The sequence below is a fragment of the Elephas maximus genome, chromosome 26, assembly GCF_024166365.1.
Source record: "Elephas maximus indicus isolate mEleMax1 chromosome 26, mEleMax1 primary haplotype, whole genome shotgun sequence".
NCBI lineage: Eukaryota > Metazoa > Chordata > Mammalia > Proboscidea > Elephantidae > Elephas > Elephas maximus.
The window spans coordinates 11,585,531-11,609,647 of NC_064844.1; the positions used below are offsets into that span (position 1 = coordinate 11,585,531).

General features: G+C 41.3%; 1 protein-coding gene across 21 annotated transcripts in view; it reads left to right on the top strand.

Moving 5' to 3' along the window:
- Positions 1 to 24,117, top strand: part of NRXN1 (neurexin 1) — a 1,236,536-nt gene that overhangs the window by 608,571 nt on the left and 603,848 nt on the right. For all 21 annotated transcript variants that reach the window (XM_049870248.1, XM_049870249.1, XM_049870253.1 and 18 more), the window contains 2 exons: positions 8,697 to 9,078; positions 10,308 to 10,498. In XM_049870248.1, coding sequence (XP_049726205.1) covers positions 8,697 to 9,078; positions 10,308 to 10,498 — 573 coding nt within the window. The remainder of the gene's footprint in view (positions 1 to 8,696; positions 9,079 to 10,307; positions 10,499 to 24,117) is intronic.

The following is a 24,117-nucleotide window of genomic DNA, read 5'->3' on the forward strand; positions in this document are numbered from 1 at the left end:
ACCCTATGAGCAATGTGGCGTCCTCACTATCGTTGCTATGCTTAAGCCTGTTGTTGCAGCCACTATATCAATCCATCTCATTGAGGGGCTTCCTCTTTCTCACTGACCATTTATTTTACCAAGCATAATGTCCTTCTCCAGGGACTGATCCCTCCTGACGTGTCCAAAGTATGTGAGACATAGTCTTGCCATCTTTGCTTCTAAGGAGCATTCTGGTTGTACTTATTCCAAGACAGATTTGTTCATTCTTTTAGCAGTCCATGGTATGTCCAGTATCCTCCAACACCACAATTCAAAGGCATCAATTCTTCTTCAGTCTTCTTTATTCATCATCTAGTTTTCACATGCGTAGGAGACCATCAAAAATACCATGGCTCGGGTCAGGCACACCTTAGTTTTCAAGGTGACATCTTTGTTTGAAAGAGGTCTTTTGCAGAAGATTTGCCCAATGCAATGCATCTTTTGATTTCTTGACTGCTGCTTCCATGGGTGTTGACTGCAGATCCAAGTAAAATGAAATTCTTGATAACTTCAATCTTTTCCCCATTTATCATGATATTGCTTATTGGTCCAGTTGTGAGGATATTGTTTTCTTTATGTTGAAGTGTAATCCATACTGAAGGCTGAGCTCTTCGATCATCTGCATAACACAGGTTGTTAATGAGTCTTCCTCTAATCCAAGTGTCCTGTTCGTCTTCCTATAGCCAGATTCTCAGATTATTTGCTCCAGCATGCAGATTGAATGGTGAAAGGCTACAACCCTGATGCACACCTTTCCTGACTTTAAACTACATAGTATCCCCTTGTTCTATTCAAACGCCTGTCTTTAGATCTATGTACAGATTGCTCATGAGCACAATTAAGTGCTCTGGAGTTCCCGTTCTTTGCAATGTTACCCATAATTTGTTATGGTCCACACAGTCAAATGCCTTTGCATTCAGTGAAACACAGGTAAATATCTTTCAAGTACTCTCTGCTTTCAGCCCTGATCCATCTGACATCAGCAATGATATCCCTCATTGCATGTCCTCTTCTGAATCTGGCTTGGATTTCTGGCAGTTCCCTGTCAATATACTGCTGCAGCCACTTTTGAATGATCTTCAGCAAAATTTTATTTGCATGTGATATTAAAGATATTGTTCAATAATTTCCACGTTCAGTGGGATCACTTTCTCAGGAATAGCCATAAATATAGATCTCTTCCAGTCAGTTGGCCAGCTGTCTTCAAAATTTCTTGGTGTAGATAAGTGAGTACGTTCAGCACTGCATTTGTTTGTTGAAACATCTCAATTGGTATTCTGTCAGTTCCTAGAGACTTGTTTTTTGCTGCTGCCATCAGTGTAGCTTGGACTTCTTCCTTCAGCACCATTGGTTCCTGCTCATATGGTACCTCCTGAAATGGTTGAACATCTACCAATTCTTTTTGGTATAGTGACTCTGTATTCCTTTCATCTTCTTTTGATGCTTCCAGGGTAGTTTAATATTTTTCCCATAGAATTTTTCAATATTGCAACTCTGGGCTTGAATTTTTTCTTCAGTTCTTTCAGCTTGAGAAATGCAGAGTGTGTTCTTCCCTTTTGGTTTTCCATCTCCAGTTCTTGGCACATGTCATTAGAATACTTTGTATTCTTGAGCCACCCTTTGAAATCTATTTAACTATTTTACTTCATCATTTCTTCCTTTTGGTTTAGCTACTTGACGTTCAAGAGCAAGTTTCAGAGCCTTTTCTGACGCCCATTTTAGTCTTTTCTTTCTTTTCCGTCTTTTTAATGACCTCTTGCTTTCTTCATGTATGATGTCCTTGATGTCTTTCCACAACTCATCTGGTTGTCTGTCATTAGTGTTCAATGTGTCAAATCTGTTCTTGAGATGGTCTCTAAATTCAGGTGGAATATACTCAAGGTTGTACTTTGGCTCTCGTGAACTTGTTCTAATTTTCTTCAGTTTCAACTTAAGCTTGCATATGAGCAATTGATGGTCTGTTCCGCAGTCGGCCCCTGGCCTTGTTCTGACTGATGATATTGAACTTTTCCATTGTCTCTTTCCACGGGTGTAGTCGATTTGATTCCTGTATATTCTATCTGGTAAGGTCCACGTGTATAGTCGCTGTTTATGTTGGTAAAAAAAAAGGGTGTTTGCGATGAAGAAGTCGTTGGTCTTGCAAAATTCTATCATGCGATCTCCGGCATTGTTTCTATCACCGAGGCCATATTTTCCAACTACTGATCCTTCTTCTTTGTTTCCAATTTTCACATTCCAATTACCAGTAACTATCAACGCATCCTGATTGAATGTTCGATCAATTTCAGACTGCAGAAGCTAGTAAAAGCCTTCAATTTCTTCATCTTTGGCCTTAGTGGTTGGTGCGTAAATTTGAATAAGTCATTTTAACTGGTCTTCCTTGTGGGGTATGGATATTATCCTATCACTGACAGCGTTATACTTCAGGATAGATCTGAAATGTTCTTTCTGATGATGAATGCAATGCCATTCTTCTTCAAGTTGTGGTTCCTGGCATAGTAGACCGTATGATTGTCGGATTCAAAATGGCCAATACTAGTCCATTTCAGCCCGCTAATGCCTAGGATATCAATGTTTATGCATTCCATTTCAGTTTTGACGACTTCCAATTTTCCTAGTTTCGTACTTCTTACATTCCAGACTCGGATTATTCATGGATGTTTGCAGCTGTTTCTTCTCATTTTGAGTCATGCCACATAAGCAAATGAAGCTGAAAGCTTTACTTCATCCATGTCATTAAGGTCGACTCTACTTTGAGGAGGCACCTCTTCCCCAGTAGTCTTTTGCATGCCTTCCAACCTGAGGGGCTCATCTTTTGGCGCTATATCAAACTGCTGTTATTCATAAGGTTTTCACTGGCTAAATCTTTTCTGAAATAGACTGCCGGTCCTTCTTCCTAGTCTGTCTTAGTCTGGAAGCTCAGCTGAAACCTGCCTGCCATGGCTGACCCTGCTGGTATTCGAATACTGGTGCCATAGCTTCCAGCATCACAGCAACACACAAGCCCCCACAGTATGACAAACTGACAGACACATGGGGGTCCTTGTATATTAAGACTTACAAAAAGATTGAAAAAGGCATTGTTTTCCAGCAACTTTCACTTTCCGCCAAGAATAAGGCTTTGAAACAAAGTACTACAACTGCTTGGCTATCTTCTTAAAATTAAAAAGAAGAGCAAGATATAAAATAGCATGTCAGCAAATTAGTCTCCCATTTACTCTTTATGGAAATTGCCAGGACCTTACAGCAAAAATTAGACTCTATCCTCTGCTCTGTGGGAGGTAGAAATTTTTCAGTAGTGGAAACCAACATGTTCTTATTTGGGTTTAAAGACGAATGGGAATGCAAGCCAAGTAACCACTGATGATTCACTTAAATGATACATTCCCTCCACAAATACCACCACCATGTCCTACCCCACCTACTTCCTTCCGCTTCCTCCCAGCATCTTTATATTTACATATAAATCTCTCTATCTATCTATAGATATAAATCTATCTACAGATATAAATATAAACTATATATATATATATTTACAGCCTTGCTGGTGCAGTGGTAAAGAACTCAATTGCTAACCAAAACTTCAGCAGTTCAAATCCACCAGCTTCTCCTTGGAAACCCTATGGGGCAGTTCTACTCTGTTCTAGAGGGTCACTATGAGTCAGAATCGACTCAAAAGCAACAGGCTTAGTTTTTTGGTTTTTACCTTTACCTGGTGGCTTTTCATCAGGGTGATTATGTTTGGGGGATCACATTTTGTCAAAGATCTCATGAAAGCCGGTGATTCATGGTAATAAAAAAGGTCATCCTCAGTTTAAATAGCACATAAAAGTTTTCCAAAGGTAGCAGTGGGAACTTATGATTAATGCTTAAGTTTAGAATTTGATTTTTTCAAACACTCTAGTGGCTACTTGAAGCCACCCATGAATCAGGAAATCTGTGAGGATTTCTTATTAAAATTTACAGCAAGTCAGAAATATCTCAAGGGAGAGGTTTCCTAGGACTAGGCTGAGGAAAGGTTCTACAAATTCTGTGTAGCAAGCTTAAATAGGGAGTCTTTGGGTTTCAGCTGATCACTTGAGCTGACCAAAAATTCTGGAATTGTGTGTTTTGAATATGTGTGTATGCTGGAGTGTTTGTGCTACACTGGACAGCATTCACCATATAGACAGATCACTTAACCTGGAAAGCTAGTTTCAGCACTTTTCCCTCCTTTCCTTCACTCTGCACATCATCAGTGATAAATCCTTCAGGTTACATCTGCAAAATTATTATGCCCGTTTCTATTCATTTCTGCTACAACTGCCCTAGTCTAAGCCCTCTCCAATCTATATACACATATCAGAGAATTAAAGACATACACGTGCACACATATACATGCACGCACATAGATCCACACACACATGCACACATACATGTTGACTCATGACTTAATGTTTTTATTAGTCAAGTCAGCTCCAACTCAAGGTAACCATAAGTATAATAAAATGAAACCATGTCCGATCCTGCATGATCTTCATGATCATTGGAATGTTGAGTCCATTGCTTTGGCTAGTGTGTCAATCCATCTCGTGGAGGGTTTCTCTCGTTTTTACTGACCTTCTATTTTACTACCCATGATGGATGTCCTTACACCTGGTTTACAATCGCTTGAAACCTTCCAATGGCTCCCAGTACTATCAGGAGACCCTGTGCGATCTGGCTCCTGACTCCCCTCCTATCACCTAAGCCACTATTCCCACTTGCTCATTGCCCTCCAACCACACTTAAGTCTCACCATAAAGCCTTTGTTCTCCCCTTGCTGGAATCCCCTTTATCTCTCCATTCCCAGTTCTTCCCGTGGCTCTCTTCTTCATCCTTCAAATCAGGATTATGTGTCAACTCAGATATCTGCCTTGTTTTCATATTTACTAACACAACACCCCATTCATTAAATTCATAGTATTTTACTGAGTTTTGTTAAGATATATTCACTTATTTTCTTTCTTCTTTTATCTGCCTTCTCCCAACAGATTGTGAGTTTTGTGAAGACAGGGACTATGTCTTCTTTCAGTACCATTTCTCTATTACCTAGCACAGTGCCTGCCTGACACATAGACCACATACTCAATAACTTTAAGTGAAGTAATAAGTGGATGTAAGGCTGGGGGATTATTTTGTTCTGCACTAGGGTAAAAAAAAAAAACTGACCTAAAATAACTGCTCTTGTTATCTGTCTAGGTAAAAGGATTTGACTTAAATATTGCAATTTCTGGAGCCTTGGTGGTGCAGTGGTTAAGAGCTCAGCTGCTAACCAAAAGGCTCCTGGTTCCAATCCACCAGCTGCTCCTTAGAAACCCTGTGGGGCAGTTCAACTCTGTCCTATAGGGTCACTAAGAGTTGGAATTGACTCGACAGTTTTTTTTTTTTTTTTTTTTTGGTATTGCATTTCTGGAATCCTGGGTGGAGCAAATGGTTAAGCACTTGACTACTAACTGAAAGATTGGTGGTTCGAATCCACCTAGAGGCACCTCAGAAGAAAGGCAGGCAATCTACTTCCAAAAGACCACAGCCTTGAAAACCCTGTGTAGCACAGTTGAGCTCTGAAGCACATAAGGTCGTCATGCCTGGCAATTAGCTTGATGCCAACTGGTTTGATGTTTTGGGTATTGAAATTTCTCTACAAACACTTCATCCAGGAAACATATTCTGGTGGATGCTTCTTTTTGGACATTATTGTCAATCTGCTGTCCCCCCAGACACTTTGTTCAGTGACATTTTGCTAATTCCAAATTCCCCATTCAGCTAAATCTCTGTAAATGACAGTGCATTTTACACGATTTGGAACTTTAAAAAATGTTCACCTTCAATGTCCTGTTTTATTTTATTTTGTTTTTTAATCAAGGGATGACATATACAATAGTAGACATAGCTTCATTCCTGAGAGAGCATTAAAAACTGGAATGAATTCAGAGGAAAAAAGGATAAAGAAAAAGGCAGCGGTTAATGTTTTCTTAGTCAGGGAATAATGGCTTTTAGGTGCTAATTCTCCCCGCCCTCCCCCCCCCCCCCCAAGCAGGCTTATCTGCCATTACTGTCAGGGCGATTTATATATGTTTATTAAGGACAGAATAGGCTCCTGATCATGGGCCATGATGATTTTTCTTGTAACCGGGCCATGGTAGCTTCAACACTGTTTTGCTGCCTTTTTATTATTTATGCATACATGTTCTATTCCTGTGAGGAAGGAAAGCAGACATTCAGTGTTGTTTATATCACTGAACTTCTCAGTCCTGCTATACAGAATGCTGTTCCCTGTTTCAGAATTGTCAAGAACTTGAGAATTTGGGGTAATATTTCATTTAAAATGTAAAAATATTTTTCTAGATATGTCTTTCCTGTTGATTGGCTCACCAGTAGAGTATTTAATAAAAACATAATAGTTTCAGGATAGAGGTGGAGTTTACTGAGTAAAAACTCAGATTTTAATACAGTGAAAAAAAAAAAAAAACCCTAGAGGGGGATATAAAAGCCCACATAAATTTTAAGCTTTTCACATCTTCAGTCCATATGGCTCATCAATTCAATGTTGCTGGTTTCTCGAGAGCTTTATATTTGGAAATCATTAAAGGCTAATTTTATTTGAAACCAAGGAGATACTTCCCCAGAGAGCGGTATTGAGGTCATTGCACAAGAAAAGCTGAAGGAGGAGAGAGAAATAATGTCATATCAGAAACCAGAATTGCTAAGGACATAACAGAATTTTTGTGTCATACAAGCAGGGGATGGGAGAAGAGACAATTATTTCCAACATTATTCTTTGTTTAAAAAAAAAAAGTTACAGAGAGAGAATCAAAACAAACCAATGGCAGAAAAGATTACCTACCAAGGGGTGACAGGAGTGCTGTTATCAGGATCAAGGACTAGTGAAGACAGTTTAAAAATTAAATAGACTTAAGTACATATCCAGGGAGAATTTTTGAAACCAAAGAGCTTATAATCATTAAAGTCAATTAACTAAACAAACATTTTTTCTTGAAGAACAATGAAAATTATATCTTTTATATTTTACTCACAAGCATTTCCTTAAGAAGCTATCTGATATTTTATTGTCTTGAATAAAGAAATGGAAATCTTTCAAACTGATTATAGAGGGCACACGTGGGTGGATGTTCAGTCCTTCATTACACCTGGCCAGCAGGTTCAGTGCACTTTCTTGGGGGCTAATTCTGGGACAATGCCTGGGTGGTTCAAAGGGTTTACATTTGACTAGTTCTGCTGCTAATCAAAAGGTCTGCAGTTTGAAACCACCAGGCGCTCCTTGGAAACCCTGTGGGGCACTTCTACTCTGTCCTATAGGGTCACTATGAGTTGGAATCAAGTCAACTTGATGAAAATGGGTTTGGTTTTTGGTACTAACCTAAATATTAGTGCTCAAAACCACCTAGCATCAACGTGGAAGAAAAGATTGATGACCTGCTTCTGTAAAGATTACAGTCAAGAAAACCCTATGGAGCAGTTCTCCTCTGCAACACATCTGGTCACTGTGAATCAGAATAAATTTGAAGTAAAAAACAAATTTTTTTTTTAATTTTGGAACTGGCTCTAATTAATATTTTTTATTAATATCATGGATGATGGGAGAAGGTAAGGTCAATAAATATTCTTACTATACTGAATTGAGCAGGGAAGCTAGCACCTGGAAGAACTTAATTGCAATTAAATTTTTTTTTTTTTTTTTTGGAGAAAGTGAATGGCAGTTTAATTAGATAAGGGCAAGATGCTGGGAGTGAACCACTAGTACTGACAAGAGTTCCTTGTATTGATGTTATGACATCATAACATTTTTTTCATTTAAAAAAAAAAAAGCTTACATTTTTTATTTTACCGTCAACCTTGCAGATAGGTACAATTATCACTCTGTAAGTAAAAAGGGGACGAGGCCAGTTTTTAATGGGTTTGACAGAGAAACATGGTAGAATGAAGAGGGATGGGGACTGAGTTGAACAGAGAATGACTAAACCTGACACCAAGCTTCATACTAGCATGTTTAAAGAAGATTATATCTTGCAGTCATGTTGGCAGATTTTCCCAGCATTCTCAAAATTGGCCATGCCTTCAGGGCGTACATTTTGCTCCATTTAAATGTCTAAAACGTAAGTGCAAGGGAAATGCAATGAGTCCAAAGGTTATCCACAGAAATTCCGAAGTGGTTGAGAGGTTGGTGTGAAGAAAGACCAGCACAGAGAAGGCAAGATGAGAAGTAAATATTTAAATTCAAACACATCTTCATAGTTCACTCCCTCCCTCCCTCCCTCCTTTCCGTCCTTCCTTGTTTTTCCTCACTCTCACTCTCTTCTTCTGTCCCTCTCTTCCCCTCTATCCTTCCCTCCATTCCTTCTTTCCTCTCTCCCCTCCCTCCATTCTTTCCTTCTACTTTTAATAATTCTATAACTCTGGTTAATGAAGTTTTTTTGTTGACACTAAAATTTGGACAGAGATTAAAGCCTGACCTAAGAAAATTTTATAAGTCCCTCTCATTCTTTAACGTTACCTTTGTGCTCATATTAAATGCAACCAAATATTGGGGGAGTATTTGAATACTTATATTTTAAAATGTGATATTGTAACGGAAGTCAGAAGTTGAAAGTGCCTTTCAGATAAAGAAAGTAGTAACACATTATCTTTCCTTTTAGGTCAAATGGCAGGTGATCACACAAGGCTGGAGTTCCATAACATAGAGACTGGCATCGTCACTGAACGTCGGTATCTGTCTTCTGTCCCCTCCAACTTCATTGGTCATCTGCAGAGCCTGACGTTTAACGGGATGGCATACATTGACTTGTGTAAAAACGGCGACATTGATTATTGTGAGCTCAATGCCAGATTTGGCTTCAGGAACATCATAGCCGACCCTGTCACCTTTAAGACCAAATCAAGCTATGTTGCCTTAGCTACATTACAAGCCTACACCTCTATGCATCTTTTTTTCCAGTTTAAGACAACATCCCTAGATGGACTAATTCTGTATAACAGTGGGGATGGAAATGACTTCATTGTGGTTGAATTAGTTAAAGGGTAAGTATATGTCAGTTCAATGACACATAAATGACACTTTGGAAAAATGGACTCCAATTTCCAGAAATATGCATTAAACAGAATGCTTTGGCTTGTAAGGTGGTGGGGATGGGGGCAAATATTATATTTGTTTGAATTACTTCTAAAATATCTTCTAGAGTTAATAGAGATTTAGTATAGTATTTTGCCTGTATACTTATACACGTGAGGTATGAATAACATCAAGCCACAATTCATGGTAGGTATTTCATCAGTTTTGCACTTCAAATGTAGATTTCATGACATGCACACTGTAATGCCGCAAAAGAATTTCTACAACAAAAGTTTGTAGACTAATTTGTGTTAACTAGTTAATTCAAGTAATTCGATTGCTTAATTTTCACAAAATCACATTTAACTCAAGCTTAATTTTGTCAGAGCTCTCTGAAGAATTTATAAAGAAAGATTTTTATGGAACTTCCTTGCAGCTTTGATGAATATTTGGTATCTTTTTATTGATTCAAACATTTATGGATTGATTCCACAAATATGATTGCATGTGTACAATGAGCTAGGTGATTGCTAGGCACTAAAGGGGTATGAAATGTATGTTCCTCACCACCTTTGTGTACATCCCCAATCCCCACTCATCCCAGCCACATGTATACCCACACACAACCCTAGGGGATACAGGCAAATGAATACATAAATATAACAGAAAAAGCAGTATTAAAAGTTTCCAAAGATCATGTGCAAAGGCTCAAGAAGGGACTTAGAGAAATTAGGAAAACGTATGAGACATTGTGGGTGAATATGTGAGCTGAGTCTTAAAAGGATGATTCCAGTGCCCATCCCACATATAGAAACAGGCATTAAGATGGAGAGGAAAGGCACGTAAAAAAGTGAAAAGAATCACCAGGTCAGCTTGGTTAGCACAGGTTGGAGGGGTGGTGGAAAGGAAAGAGGAAAGATATGATTAACCATATTGACCACCCAAAGTCATGAAGTGGAATGTAGACCATGATTTTAAAAATAATTTCCATGGTTTTCTATAGTGAAGACAATGAAGAGCCCCATTTGCTGAAACAGATTAGTGTTTCATACCTTCTTATTAGGCGAGCCTCTATTAAACTCACTTCTAGCAAGGATGGAACTACATGAAAAAAAATCTCCATGTATAATGCCTAATTTGACTCCATCAAAAATTCAAAACGTGATGGTACTTTCCCACCTTCTCATTATTTCCCTAGGTACTTACATTACGTGTTTGATTTGGGAAATGGTGCTAACCTTATCAAAGGGAGCTCAAATAAACCTCTCAATGACAATCAGTGGCACAATGTGATGATATCAAGGGACACCAGCAATCTCCACACTGTAAAGATTGACACGAAAATCACGACACAGATCACAGCAGGAGCCAGGAACTTAGATCTCAAAAGTAAGTATATACTAAGTCCGTGTGACAGGCATCAAACCACAGGCCCTCTACTCATATAGAAAACCCTTTGTTTACAGGTGTGTGTGTGTGTGTGCTCCTTCTTCAAAGATGGACCAGAATTTTGTTTCCAGAGCTTAATTAACAATAAGCCTCTATCCTCCTTTAATGTGGCAGGAACATACGTATTTTCAAAAGGTTGTGTGTCAACCTGGCTGAACCATGATTTTCAGTGGTTTGGCAGTTATATAATGATGTAGTTTGGTAGTTATACAATGAAAATGTAATTTGGAAGTTATGTAATGATGTAATCATCCTCCATGATGTGATCTGATGTGATCAGCCAATCAATTGTAAAGGGAGTTTTCTCAGGAGTGTGGCCTGCATTCAATATATGTTTAGATGTTCTGGCAAATCTCACTTGCTTGCTATGGATCTTGCATCCAGCTGGTCATCTTCTGACCTCTAGTTCTTGGGACTTGAGCCAGCTGCCTGCCATATTGTCTGACAGTCTTGGGATTCATCAGCATATGGGCAGTGGCCTGCCATCTTACCTGCTGATCTTGGGATTCATCAGCCCCTGCAGCCTATGAGCCAGCATCCTGTCATCTGACCTGCTGATCTCGGTTTCATCAGCTCCTGTGTCTACATGAATCAGGAGAAGCCTTTAGCCTGACACATAGACTTGGGACTTGCCAGCCTCTATAACCATATGAGCCATTTCCTTGAGATAAATCTCAATCTGTCTCTGTTTTATATATATGTATATATATATTTATATATATATATGTGTGTGTGTGTGTGTGTGTGTGTGTGTGTATTAGGTTGGGTTCTCTAGAGAACCAAAACCAGTGAAGCGTATACACGTCATTGGTTTTGCTTCTTTAGAGAATCCAGCCTAAAAGATTTGGTACTGGGAGTGGTTCTAGAGAAACAGAATCATAAGGATGAGTTTTATAAATTGGTTCTCAAGTCTGACTAGTATTAAAGGTGCTGATGAATCTGCCTCCAGCAGTGAAGAGGGTGCTGCTAATCCATGGTGTGAGATAGCAATATTAATATGCAAAATATCACCACCAATAGATCAAGTATTGGTGAGAAGCAAGGCTCTGGGTGATCACATGTTTAATACTTTTCTACAATTTTGTCAAAATGATAAGTATAGGCAAGCTGGTTGGTTGGTCCTACTTTTGCTAGACAGAGTGGTAAAAGAAAGAGATGAGTTCAGGTCTTCAAACTCACAGCTCAAACACCACATAAAAGTCCTCTAAGTTTCCACTTGTGTCCTGAAAAAAAGCCTTATTTCTTGTAGTAACAGAGCTCACATTGCTGAAAACCAAACACAGAGTCTTATCATAAGAGTGGCAGAATTACAATGCCAATTGAATTCCCAACCTCAAATGGCATCTGAAGTTAAACTGAGGGCATTGATTGGGAAAAAAATGGGATCCTGAAACTTGGGTTGGGACATATGGGCTGATAATCAGGAAGCTGGGGACACTGAGCCCTAAATTCTGTTGAATCACTCCTGCCAACAGAGCTAGCCCTCTTACTCCCATCTGAAGATATCATGCCATCTTCATCTGCTAAGCCACCATCTCTAGTAAAACCATTATCCCTTCCACTCCATCTGATTAGATTAACCCAGTTGTGCCTGAAGAGTCTTTGTCTGAGAAATTGCCTGGGGTGGTGCCTGGGTCATTGCCTGGGGCATCACCTGAGGTAGATACCTTGCAAGACATTGTTGAATGTTCCAGGACCCACTCCCACCACCTATTTTTGCGTCTAGACCTACAACTAGACTTAAGTCCCAGTGATCGCCAAAAGACGAAGTGTAAAGTTTGACCCAGGAAGAGGTATGCTGCACTGCAAAATAACTGCTTAGTTTTCTAATATGTACGAACAGAAACCTGGGGAATATGTGTGGGAATGGCTATTAAGGATGTGGGATAATGGTGCAAGGAACATAAAGATGGAGCAGTCTGAGTTTATGGATACGGGCCCACTAAGCACAGATTCCTCATTCAGTGTTTCAGCTCAAGAGGGTAGGAAAGGATCTAATAGTTATTTTGGTTGGTTCGCTGAAGCATGCATTACAGGGTGGCCTACAGTAAATCAAGCTAAAGTACCAGACCTGCCTTGGTATACTGTAGAAATAGCTATCTGAAGTCTTAGGGAAACTGGCATGTTAGGGTGGATTTATCAGGTTGACTCACAGATCCACACATGGAGTGCCCAGAAAACACAACTTTTACCACACGGTGAGGAACAAGCATCCTTGCAGATTGCTGTGATTGCTATCTTATGTAAGTCAGATTTGATCGTGGTAACTGCCCTAACTGAACTAAGACACCTAACTACAATGGGGCTGATGGGACCCCATGGGGTAGGGGCCAATTGGTGTCACTCAATCGACAAAGACAAGCTGAGCTTGGTTATTGTAATGGACAGCAGAGTCAAAGCAGTAATCAGAATAGTCTGATTCTTATGGACTTATGGATTGGCTACTTAGTCCTGGTGTCCCTACGAGTGAAATAGGTGGGAAATCTACTAAGTATTTACTTGATCTGTATAAGTAGAAGAAATCTAGGTCAAGTGGACAGCAGTCTAACTGAAATCACCAGAACAGAGGGTCATGTCTCCTCAATCAATTCCCAGACTTGAGCCAGTTTACAGTCCCACAGCCTTTGAATGATGGGGAGGATGGGTCCACCTGAGGAAGGGCCCTACTACACTGCCCAAAACTTACACTGTTGATCTTTCTTCCAGCCTTCCCCAAAGGGATCTGTGTCCTTTTACGAGAGTGACTGTTCATTGGGGAAAAGGAAATAATCAGACTTTTAGGGGATTACTGAATACTGACTCTGAACCGACACTAATTCCAGGAGACCCAAAACATCACTGTATCCCACCAGTCAGAGTGGGGACTATGGAGGTCAGGATATTAATGGAATCTTAGCTCAGGTTCATCTCACAGTGAGTCCGGTGGGTTCCAAAACCCATCCTGTAGTGATTTCTCCAGCAACAGAATGCATAATTGGAATAGATAAACTCAGCAACTGGCAGAACCTTCACACTGGATCCCTGACAAATGGAGAGATGGCTATTTTGGTAGGAAAAGCCAAAAGGAAGCTATTAGAACTGCCCCTATCTAGGAAAATAGTACAACAAAAGCAATACTGCCTTCCTAGAGGAATTGCAGAGATTAATGCTACCATCAAATACTTGAAGGATGCAGGGGCGGTGATTCCCACCATATCTCCAGTCAACTCAACCTTTGGCCTTGAAAAAAACAGATGGATCTTGGAGAATGACAGTGGATTAAGATTAACTAAAGGGTGGTGACTCCAATTGCAGCTGCTGTTTCAGATGTGGCTTTCATTGCTTGAGCAAATTAATAAATCTCTGGGCACTTGGTATGCAGCTATTGAGATGACCAATGCTTTTTTTCTCGATTCCATTTGCAATGGAACACCAGAAGCAGTTTGCCTTCAGCTGGCAAGACCAGCAATATACCTTTACTGCGCTACCTCAGAGGTATATCAACTCTCCAGCCCTGTGTCATAATTTAGTTTGCAAAGAGCTTGATAGTAGGTAGGGCAGTAAAGGTATATAGCCTTCCAAAAATTGTCAGGCTAGTTCATTACGCTGATGACATTATGCTGATTCAACCTAGTAAGAAAGAAGTGTCAATGACTCTGGACTTACTGGTAAAGCATTTGCGTGCTAGAGGGTGGGAAATTAATCTCACCAAATTTCAGGTGCCTTCCACCTCCATGAAATTTCTGGAGGTCCAGTGGTGTGGGCCATGTCTACATATTCCTCCTAAAATGAAGGATAAGTTGTTACAACTGGCACCTTCTACAACTAAAAAGAAGACACAACCACTTGTGGGCCTCTTTCATTTTGGAGGCAACATACCCCTCATTTGGGTGTGCTACTCTGGCCTATTTATCAAGTGACTCGAAAACTGCTAGTTTTGAGTGGGGTCCAGAACAAGAGAAGGCTCTGCAACAGATTCAGCCTGTTGTGCAAGCTGCTCTTTCACTTGGGCCGTTTGACCTGGCTGATTTAATAGTGTTTGAAATGTCAGTGGCACATAAAGATGCAGTTTGGAGGCTTTGGCAGGCTCTTATTGGTGAATTACAGTGCAAACTCTTAGAATTTTGGAGTAAAGGCCTTCCTCTTCTGCAGATAACTACTGTCCTTTTGAGAAAAAGCCTTTGGCTTGTTGCTGGGCCTTAGTGGAGGCTGAAGGTGAACCATGGGCCACTGAGTCACCATGTGGCCTGAACTGCCCATCATGAGCTGAGTGTTTTCTGACCCACGGAATCATGAATTTGACTTGCACAGCCACACTTCATCATTAAATGGAAGTGGTATATATGAGATTGGATTCGAGCAGAGCTTGAAATAAGTTGCACGAGGAAGAGGCCAAAATGCCCATGGTCTCCACTCATGTCACATTGCCTACTCTCTCCCATTCTGCACATATGGCCTCATGTGGAGTTCCTTATCATCAGTTGACTCAGGAAGAGAAAATTCGTGACTGGTTTACAGATGGCTCTGCACAATATAGAGGCACCACTCGAAAGTGAACAGCAGCAGCACTACAGCCCCTTCCTGGGACCTCCCTGAAGGACAGTGGTGAAGGGAAATCCTCCCAGTGGGCAGAATTTTGGGCAGTACACTGGTGGTTCACTTTGCTTCAAAGGAGAAATGACCAGATGTGTGATCGTATACTGATTCATGGGTTGTGGCCAATGGTTTGGCTGGACGGTCAGGGAGTTGGAAGGAACACGATTGGAAAATTGGAGACAAAGATTTTTGGGAAAGAGATATGTGGATAGACCTCTCTGGATGAGCCAGAGAAGTAAAGACATTTGTGTCTTATGTGAAGGCTCACCAAAGGATGAGAGTATTTAAAGGCAGAGGAGCATTTTAACAATCAAGTGGATAGGATGTCGTGTTCTGTGGAAACCAGTCATCCTTTTTCCCCTGCCACTCCTGCCATTGCCCAATGAGCTCATGAACAAAGTGGCCATGGTGGCAGGGATGGCGGTTATGCATGAACTCAGCAACACAGACTTCTACTCACCAAGTCTGGCTTCGCTACAGCCACTGCTGAGTGCCCAATCTGCTAGCAACAGAGACCAACACTGAGTCCCCAGTATGGCACCATTCCTCAAGGTGATCAGCCAGCAACCTGGTGGCAGGTTGATTACATTGAATTGCTTCCATCATGGAAAGGGCAACATTTCGTTCTTACTGGGATAGACACTTCTGATATGAATTTGCTTTCCCTGCATGCATTGCCTCTGTTAAAATTACCATCCATGGACTCACAGTATTCCTCACCTAACGTCATGGTATCTCACACAGCACTGCCTTGGTTCAAGGAACTCACTTCACAGCAAATGAAATATGGCAACAGGCCAATGCTCATGGAATTCACTGGTCTTACCATGTTCCCCATCATCCTGAAGCAACTGGTTTGATAGAAGGATGGAATGGCCTTTTAAAGACACAAGTATGGCACCAGCTAGGTGGTAACACATTGCATGGTTTTTGCAAATGCTTTCTAGGAAGTTGTATATGCTCTAAACTAGTATCTAACATATTATGCAATTTTTCCCATAGCCAGAATTCACAATTTCAGGAGTCAAGTAGTGAAATGGGAGTGGCACCACTCACTATTATCCCTAGTGACCCACTCACAAAATTTTTGCTTCCTGTCCCTGTGGCTCTTCTCTGCAGGTCTAGAGGTCTTAGTTCCAAAGGTAGAAATGCTCCCACTTGGAGATACAGCATGTTTTCCATTGAACTGGAAGTTAAGAATGCCACCCGGCTACTTTGGGTTCCTCATGACTCTGATCGAGGCAAAGAAGGAATTTACCATGTTGGTTGGTGTGATTGACCCTGATTACCAAGGGGAAATCAGATTGATATTGCATAATAGAGGTAAAAAAGAGTATATCTGGAATACAGGTGATTTCTTAGGGCATCTCTTAGTACAACCATACCCTTTAATTAAAATAAATGGAAAACTACAGCAACCCAATTCCAACATGACTACTAATGGTCCAGACCCTTCAGGAATGAAGGTTAGGGTCACTCCACCAGGCAAAGGACCACGACTAGCTGAGGTACTTGCTGAGGGTAAAGAGAATATGGAATGGGTGGTGGAAGAGGGTAGTTGTAAATACCAGTTACCACCACATGACCAATTGCAGAAATGAGGACTCTAATTGTTATGAGTATTTCTTCCTCATATGTGTGCATCAAATATTTTTGTTTTCTTATAAAATATGAAATGTAAATGGGGCCAGTGCATTTTCAGTTGTACACACATTAGTCATCTCATGTTAGGAGCAAGTATGACTTTGTAATTGTCTTTATTTAGAGATTGTGTATAGTTTAAGAAGATGTGTATAGGTGCCAAGTTGACAAGGGGTGGACTGTGGTGGTTAAGACTGTGTGTCATCTTGGCTGGGCCATGATTCTCAGTGATTTGGCAGTTATGTAATAATATAGTTTGGCTTTTTGTGTAATGATGTAGTTTGGCAGTTGTATTCATCTTCTGTGATGTGATCAGCCAATCAGTTATAAGGGGAGTTTCTTCCAGAGTGTGACCTGCATCCAATATATATATGGATGTTCTGGCAAAGCTTGCTTGCTTTCTGTGGATCCCACATCTGGCTTGTCATCAGCTGACATCCGGTTCTTGGGACTTGAGCCAGCTGTCTGCCGTATTTCTTGCCAGACTTGGATTCATCAGCCCCTGCAGCTAAGTGAGTCAGGAGAAGCTTCCAGGCCAATGCCTGACATACAAACTTGGGACTTGACAGCCTCTACAACCACATGAGCCATTTCCTTGGGATAAATCTCTCTCTCCACATGTATATTCATATTCACTGGTTTTGCTTCTCTGGAGAACCCAGCTTAAGACAGTACCCCCCCCCCCGAAAAAAAATGCAATAGCTAAGAATGCATACATGATTAAAATTTGAAGAGTGAGAAAAATGTATTGAAATTATAATGAAAAGCAGGTATTTGCAAATTTTGTGTTTTTTTTATCTCAACAGTTTTTGGTTGATTTGAACTCAGTGTAACCAGATACCAAAGGAGTTTCTTTTAGCGCTTTTCTCGTGTTGGTGAGATTTTCTAGGTACTTTCACAGACCTTCTAGCCAATAGCATCAGAGTCTGGCTTATCTCTTGGGTCTCAGTGAATTCTATCCTCCACCTCAATCCCACACACACATCAAGGGATAGCTTCTTTCACCAGCTCCTAAGAAAGTCTTAGTGGACTTTTCCTTCTTTGCTGATACTTGATTTCTCAATTGAGCAAGACAAAATGCTTAGAAAACATGTCAATAATAGGGGAAAATAACAGAATTTTTTTTTTGAATGGGCTTTTGTCATCCACTAAGAACACGTGTCTATATATCCCATCTTATTTAACTCCACAGCAAGCATTAAACTAGGTATCCTTTGCATTCCATGGTGCATCTAGGATATCTGAGGGCTAAATGACTTGCCCAGGGTAAAACGATTGCCATGTGGTAGACTGAAAACATGAAACCAGTTGTAACACACACCCGCCAGCCTTGCTTCTTCCAGTCTACCATGATGCCTTCCATAAACTCTGCTGATGTTGTAGCGGTCACCCTTTTGCTCATTTATAGGGATGGCATTTTTTTCCTTTGATTCAAAAAGTAAATACATTGGGGAACTGGAGAACTGGAATGAGAAAATCCAACAGAGCTCTTTCCAGGGAGAAACACTCTTTCTAAGTAAGGTGAAAAAGAAAGAAAAGCACTTTGCTTCATGTAATTGCAGACTGTATGTACAATCCTGGGACTATATTTGTCTAACACGTAAAATGTGCGGTAATAGCCGTATCCCTTCTTTCACAGTGTGCCTCTTGTTAACTTCAAAGAGATCCTGTTTGTGCCCACAAATTTAATAGCTTCGCCCAAAACATAAAATGGAATTCAAAGGTAATGCAGTTTAACAGGGCAGCCACATTCCCTTTCTTCTCGCTGAAGCGAATGGAGCACATTTTTGTCCCTATTTTGCAGGTGCCCTCTTTTGCACAGCAGGCTCAGGGGGCAATTGTCAAGGGAAAGTTGTGAAATTCAGCGTGCTGAGCAAGCCGGTTGCCAAAGCTCAAACAGAATGGCGGCCTCTTTGTGTAGGGAGAGACAGCAGTAGGCACAACTGAGCTTCACTGGAAGCTGTGGAGACGATGTCTGAGATTGAAATGGCTGGAGGAGAGGCAGTTAATGGCCAATTCAAGCATATACTCTACACCACTACCAGTTGCCTTCAAATTGGTTCCGACTCAGGGTGACCCCATATGTGTCAGAGTAGGATTGTCCACCATAGGGTTTCCAAGGGCCAATTTTGATGATAAGGCCTTTCTTTTGAGGTGCCTCTGGGTGGACTTGAATCTCCATCTTTTCAATTAGCAGCCAAGTGCGTTAAGTATTTCCAAAGAAACTCCCATATGCTACGCACAGACCTTCACATGAAAAGTACAGAGAAGCAATCCAAGGGCCATGGGGTTATCTCTTTGGATAATGAGAGGAAATCCTGGTGGCGTAGTGGTTAAGTGCTACGGCTGCTAACCAAAGGGGCGGCAGTTCGAATCCACCAGAAGCTCCTTGGAAACTCTATGGGGCAGTTCTACTCTGTCCTGTAGGGTCACATGAGTCGAAATTGACTTGGCGGCACTGGGTTTTTTTTTTTTTTTTTTGGTCTCCTGAGAAGTAAATATTTGCTTGTCATTGTTGTTAGGTGCCAACGAGGTGGTTCCAACTCATAGTGACCCCTTGTGATGGGTACGACTGCCACATAGGGTTTTCTAGGCTGTAACCTTTATGGGAGATCATCAGGTCTTTCTCCCATGAAGCCACTAGATGGGTTCGAACTGCCAGCCTTAGCTAGCAGTCTGTTTGTGGGGGTAATAGATTGTGGTATAGGACTCATTCCAGGGTGGGATCTTTACAAATTTAAGAAGCCCTTGAAGCTGATTTTCTTTCAAACATTGAGTATTTCATAATTCTGCCTATCAGAAAGACTTTGCCCTTGATGGAAAAAAAAAAACAAAGAGCTGCCTTAAATTGCGACAGGAAAATAGCATATAATATTAAGTTGTTATGCACTGAATTCTGATAATGTATTTGTGGGGTTTTTTTAAACCCAATTTATATTTGAGGTGAATATTCCAAGTGAACAAAGAGATCCTATATTAATGACTATTTCCCTTAACACTGTAAGGTACCCAAGTGTTTATGTGCCTATCAAACCATTCCAAAAAGTGAGAACATGCACGCTCCTAAAACAAGGCCAAAGTTGTGGGCTTGCGTTTTGGGTGTATAGTCCAATGGCAACAACGATCCCAAGAATCCCTCTTGTCATGTGTACCAATGACTACAGGGAGCTCGAGGAGAAAGCTTTTTATGGCGGCACAACATCTCCTCTCTCACGTCATTATCGTCGTTTGGTATCTGTGGCTGTAGGCATTGGCCAGGTGCCAGTATTGCTGAGCAATTACTCTGTGCTGGGAGCCCTGGTGGCACAGTGGCTAAATGTTTGATGGCTAATCAAAAGGTCAGCAGTTCAAATCTACCAGCTGCTCCTTGGAAACCCTATGGGGTAGTTCTACTCAGTCCTGTAGGGTCACTGTTTGTTGGAATTGATGAAACAGGTTTGTTTTTTGTTTTTGTTTTTTTGCTACTTTGTGTTGAGAGAGTGGGGAGCAGTGGGAAGAAAGGAGGCAGGGCTCTACTGAACAGCTTTCTGTCCTAAGAAGACTGACATTTGTGGGAGCCTTTATAGGACAGAGAAGAACAGGATGCTATGGAGCCATGTCGGGGCCTGGGAACAAATCTGGGCTTCCAGGAAGACTTTTGGAGAAAGCAAGGTTTAAGGGATACCTGGAGGATGAGTGGAAACTAGGCATTGCTTCTCCTTCCCACCTGAGCGTCCACTGCAGCAGGTTTGGGTTTTTTTTTTTTTTTTTAAATTTTTTCATTTTGTTGTTGATATAGGAGTCCCTGGGTGGTGCAAACTTGCAGTCAGCTACTGACCAAAAGAGTGGAGTTTCAAGCCTGCCTGGAGACACCTCAGAAGAAAGCCGTGGCCATCTATTTCTCATAGATCACAGCCACGTAAACCCTGTGGAGCGCAGTTCTATTCTGGCACGCATGGGGCCGCCATGACTTGGAATAGACTCAACAGCAACTGGGTCTTTTGTTGATGTAGAGGCATGGGTGCACTCTTCACTCTGCACCGAGTGGGATCGTTTTCCCTGCCAGTTAGTTACATAGGATTCAGTCACTCTGAGTGCAGAAAAATGAAGGTTGGGCTATTTTCAGTGATGGTCTTATTTCATGTTGATTTCCCCTAAAAGCTAGACCACATAGAATTAAAACAAAATGATCAGATTGAGGCTACACACCGCTCAGAGTCATTGAGACAGTCTTCCGTCCTTCCCAAAGTGAAGTCAGCTAACTTAGCTACGTCGGAATCAGATGGCGCATTTGTGACATTTCTGGATCTCACTTCAGACAGACTGAGGCCGTCCGCATTTGAGAATGATGTGCAGGGAACCACGGGGGTCTGTATTTTCAAAGGATACTCACTAATCTAGGTGCCATGGGTTTCAAAATCTGGAAATATTAGAAAAAGCTAACTTAAGGCCAAATTTAACTCATTTTAAAATACTGGTGTAAAATATGGCTGTGTTTTCATTTTAGTATTTTGCTTTTGTTTTGCTTGGTTTTTCCATCCCTAGACTGAGCTGATACTAGTGAGTGCTTTGGGATTTTTGCAAGTATGTATTTTTTTCTAATGTTACTATGCCTTAAAAATACACTAGAGGGCAGCATAGGGCCACAAAATTTGCTGTCTGTGACTCAGAAAAGGGGGAAAAAAAGGGTGGAAATCTCAACGTGTTTCACTTGCCTTGGGAAGCTGCATTTCTTTGTTTTCGGCCATATAAAATTTGCTAGTTAGCCTCTATAGTGATGCACACTTTTGTTTGTGGCTCCATTTTATACACACACACACGCACGCACACACACACACAGCAGTTTAGTGTGGAAATTTGAAAGCTAGGGCAATGTATTCAGTTTCTCACCTTGACTGGGATGGGTATGGTCAGAAATGAGCAGAAGTGGAATGATCTTTCTCTAAAAGGAGAAATTCCAGGCAGGTGACCTTGTTCAAATTATCTTTCTTGACACTGCCCTATTCTCAGGGGCCTGTGTGTCTCTCCCTGCTGATAGAGTTTTGCTTTCATCTTTATTTCCTAGCTGTTTGTGTTCCGTTCCCTCTGGCTGATATGTACAAGCTACAACATGGAATGAAAGGAGCAGCACACATTTGCTCTCTGGAGTGATTTCCAAACCCAGCTCTATATTCCTGGTGAAACTTCTGAGCCCTGCCCCCTTTTAACAAATTGGTGTAATTCCCCTTCTTTTCTTTCTCTTGTATACTTGGCAAATTTGTATGTTTATGTATGCATGTGTATGAGAGAGAGCTAATAGAGGCCCTACTAAATGCTAAATAGATTTAAATGAGGTCATTTTATTCCATCCTTGCAATTACCCAGGGATTTGAATTGAGGTCAGTCTTGCTCATTCTTTAATGTAGTGGAAGGACAAAGACAGGGAGGAAACATCCTTTTGGTTTCCTATCTTCCCCGGGTGCTCTTCGTTAAGGCATTTCGAAGTTCTCCTAAAGCAAGTTGAGGATAAATTATTTACTTGATTTAAAACAAACAAACCTGTTGCTATCGAATTGATTTCGACTTATAGCAACTCTCCCAGACCCACCAGTGCTCTAGTTTACTTGATTAAAGATTCTTAGGTGCACAAGGGAGCCTTGGTGGTGCAGTGGTTAAGAGCTTGGGTGCCAACCAAGTTCAAATCCATCAGCCTTTCTTTGGAAACCCTATGGGACAGTTCTAGTCTGTCCTATAGGCTTGCTGTGAGTCGGAATTGACTCAAAGGCAATGGGGTTTTGGTTTTGGGTTTTTTTTTTAGGTGCATAGGATACCCTCAGGTGGCCACTTAGCACAACTACTTGAAAGTGAATGACTCAATTATGACCCACATCTGGGTCAGCCAGGAAACTCTTTGTCATTCCACTCTCCTTTATTTGTCCCTCTTGAACTCCAAATCCCTTGTCCCCTCAGGGCTTTGAGCTCTCATGCTGTCTTACAACCTTGTCCTTGCCTTGGTAACATCATCAACATGACCATCACCACCATATCTCCTCTAACTTCCCTCAAGCCTATGTGTGTCAGAGTAGAAATATGCTCCACAGGGTTTTCAGGGATGTGATTTTTGGAAGTAGATAGCCAAGCCTTTTTTTCAAGGCACGTCTGGGTGGACTCGAACCCCCAACCATTTGGTTAGCAGCCGAGCATGTTAACCATTTGCATCACCCAGGGACTCTAGCACTGAACTCCAATGCCTACTATTGTTTATCCTGATCCAAGTCACTGAAAGGTCCTCTAACCACTGTGCAACCAGGGCTCCCCCCAATCACAGCCAACCAAAATAGGATTTTCCTCTCAAATATATTTCATCTCTGAGCAAAATTTTGAAGATAAATGGTGTCTTTTCTTTTTTATCTCAAACCCAGTCTCTATTACTCTGGTATCCACTCTCTCTGATCCTAAGTATAAAACACGTTCCCTCATTTTCTACCCTTTAATGCTGCCACTTGACAAATCATCACTGCGGTACTTCAGTGACCCCTGTTCTATTCCCAAGTCCTGATCATGTTTAAGGCCCAAACTTCAGCCCACGTGACATTGCTGTGGCCACTTGCCCTGCCCAGACAATTTGCTCCAATAGGAAACTTTCAGAGAAGAGTCTGACTTTCAGCTTAGCCTCTTGCCAGGCAGTGATGTTGAAAACAGAGGCAAGGTCCCACTGGTTGGGCCCTGGTGACACAGTGGTTAAGAGTTCAGTTGCTGACCAAAAGATCGGCATTTGGAATCCGCCAGCCGCTCCTCAGAAACCCTATGGGACAGTTCTTTCTTTTTCTTTTTTTTCAGTTTGTAAGGGAAAGAGATTTACTCATATTTCTTCATTCAATGGGAGATTATTTTAAGATCCATTAGGAAGCAAGAGAGACAAGAAACCGTTTCAGCTGCTGGACAATCAGACCACACGGAGGACAGGAACTTGGTTCTAATAAGCATTCTGAGATCTCAAGAGCAGCCCTGTCAGGTGTTGACTTGGAGATGTGTGTCCACTGCTCTTGAATCCAGTGTCCATGATGACTTCAGCCCAGAAGCCCCACTCTACCCTGACCGCTTCCACCACCACTAGATCCAAAACACCAAACCTGTTGCCGTCGAGTCAATTTCGACTCATAGCAAACTCTATCGGACAGAATAAAACTGCCCCATAGGATTTCTCTCTAATTGCCGTTCTGCTTCCAGGCACTTCCTGCTCCTGGCTTCTTCCACCTCATGGCTTCTTCCTGTTGCTTTTGTCCCACTGTGTTTCCAGTTCTGTGTACTCACCTCTGTACCTGAGTTTCAATTTCTCCAAGAGTTGGAATCTTTTAGAGTTGGTACACCACCATCTGGTCTAG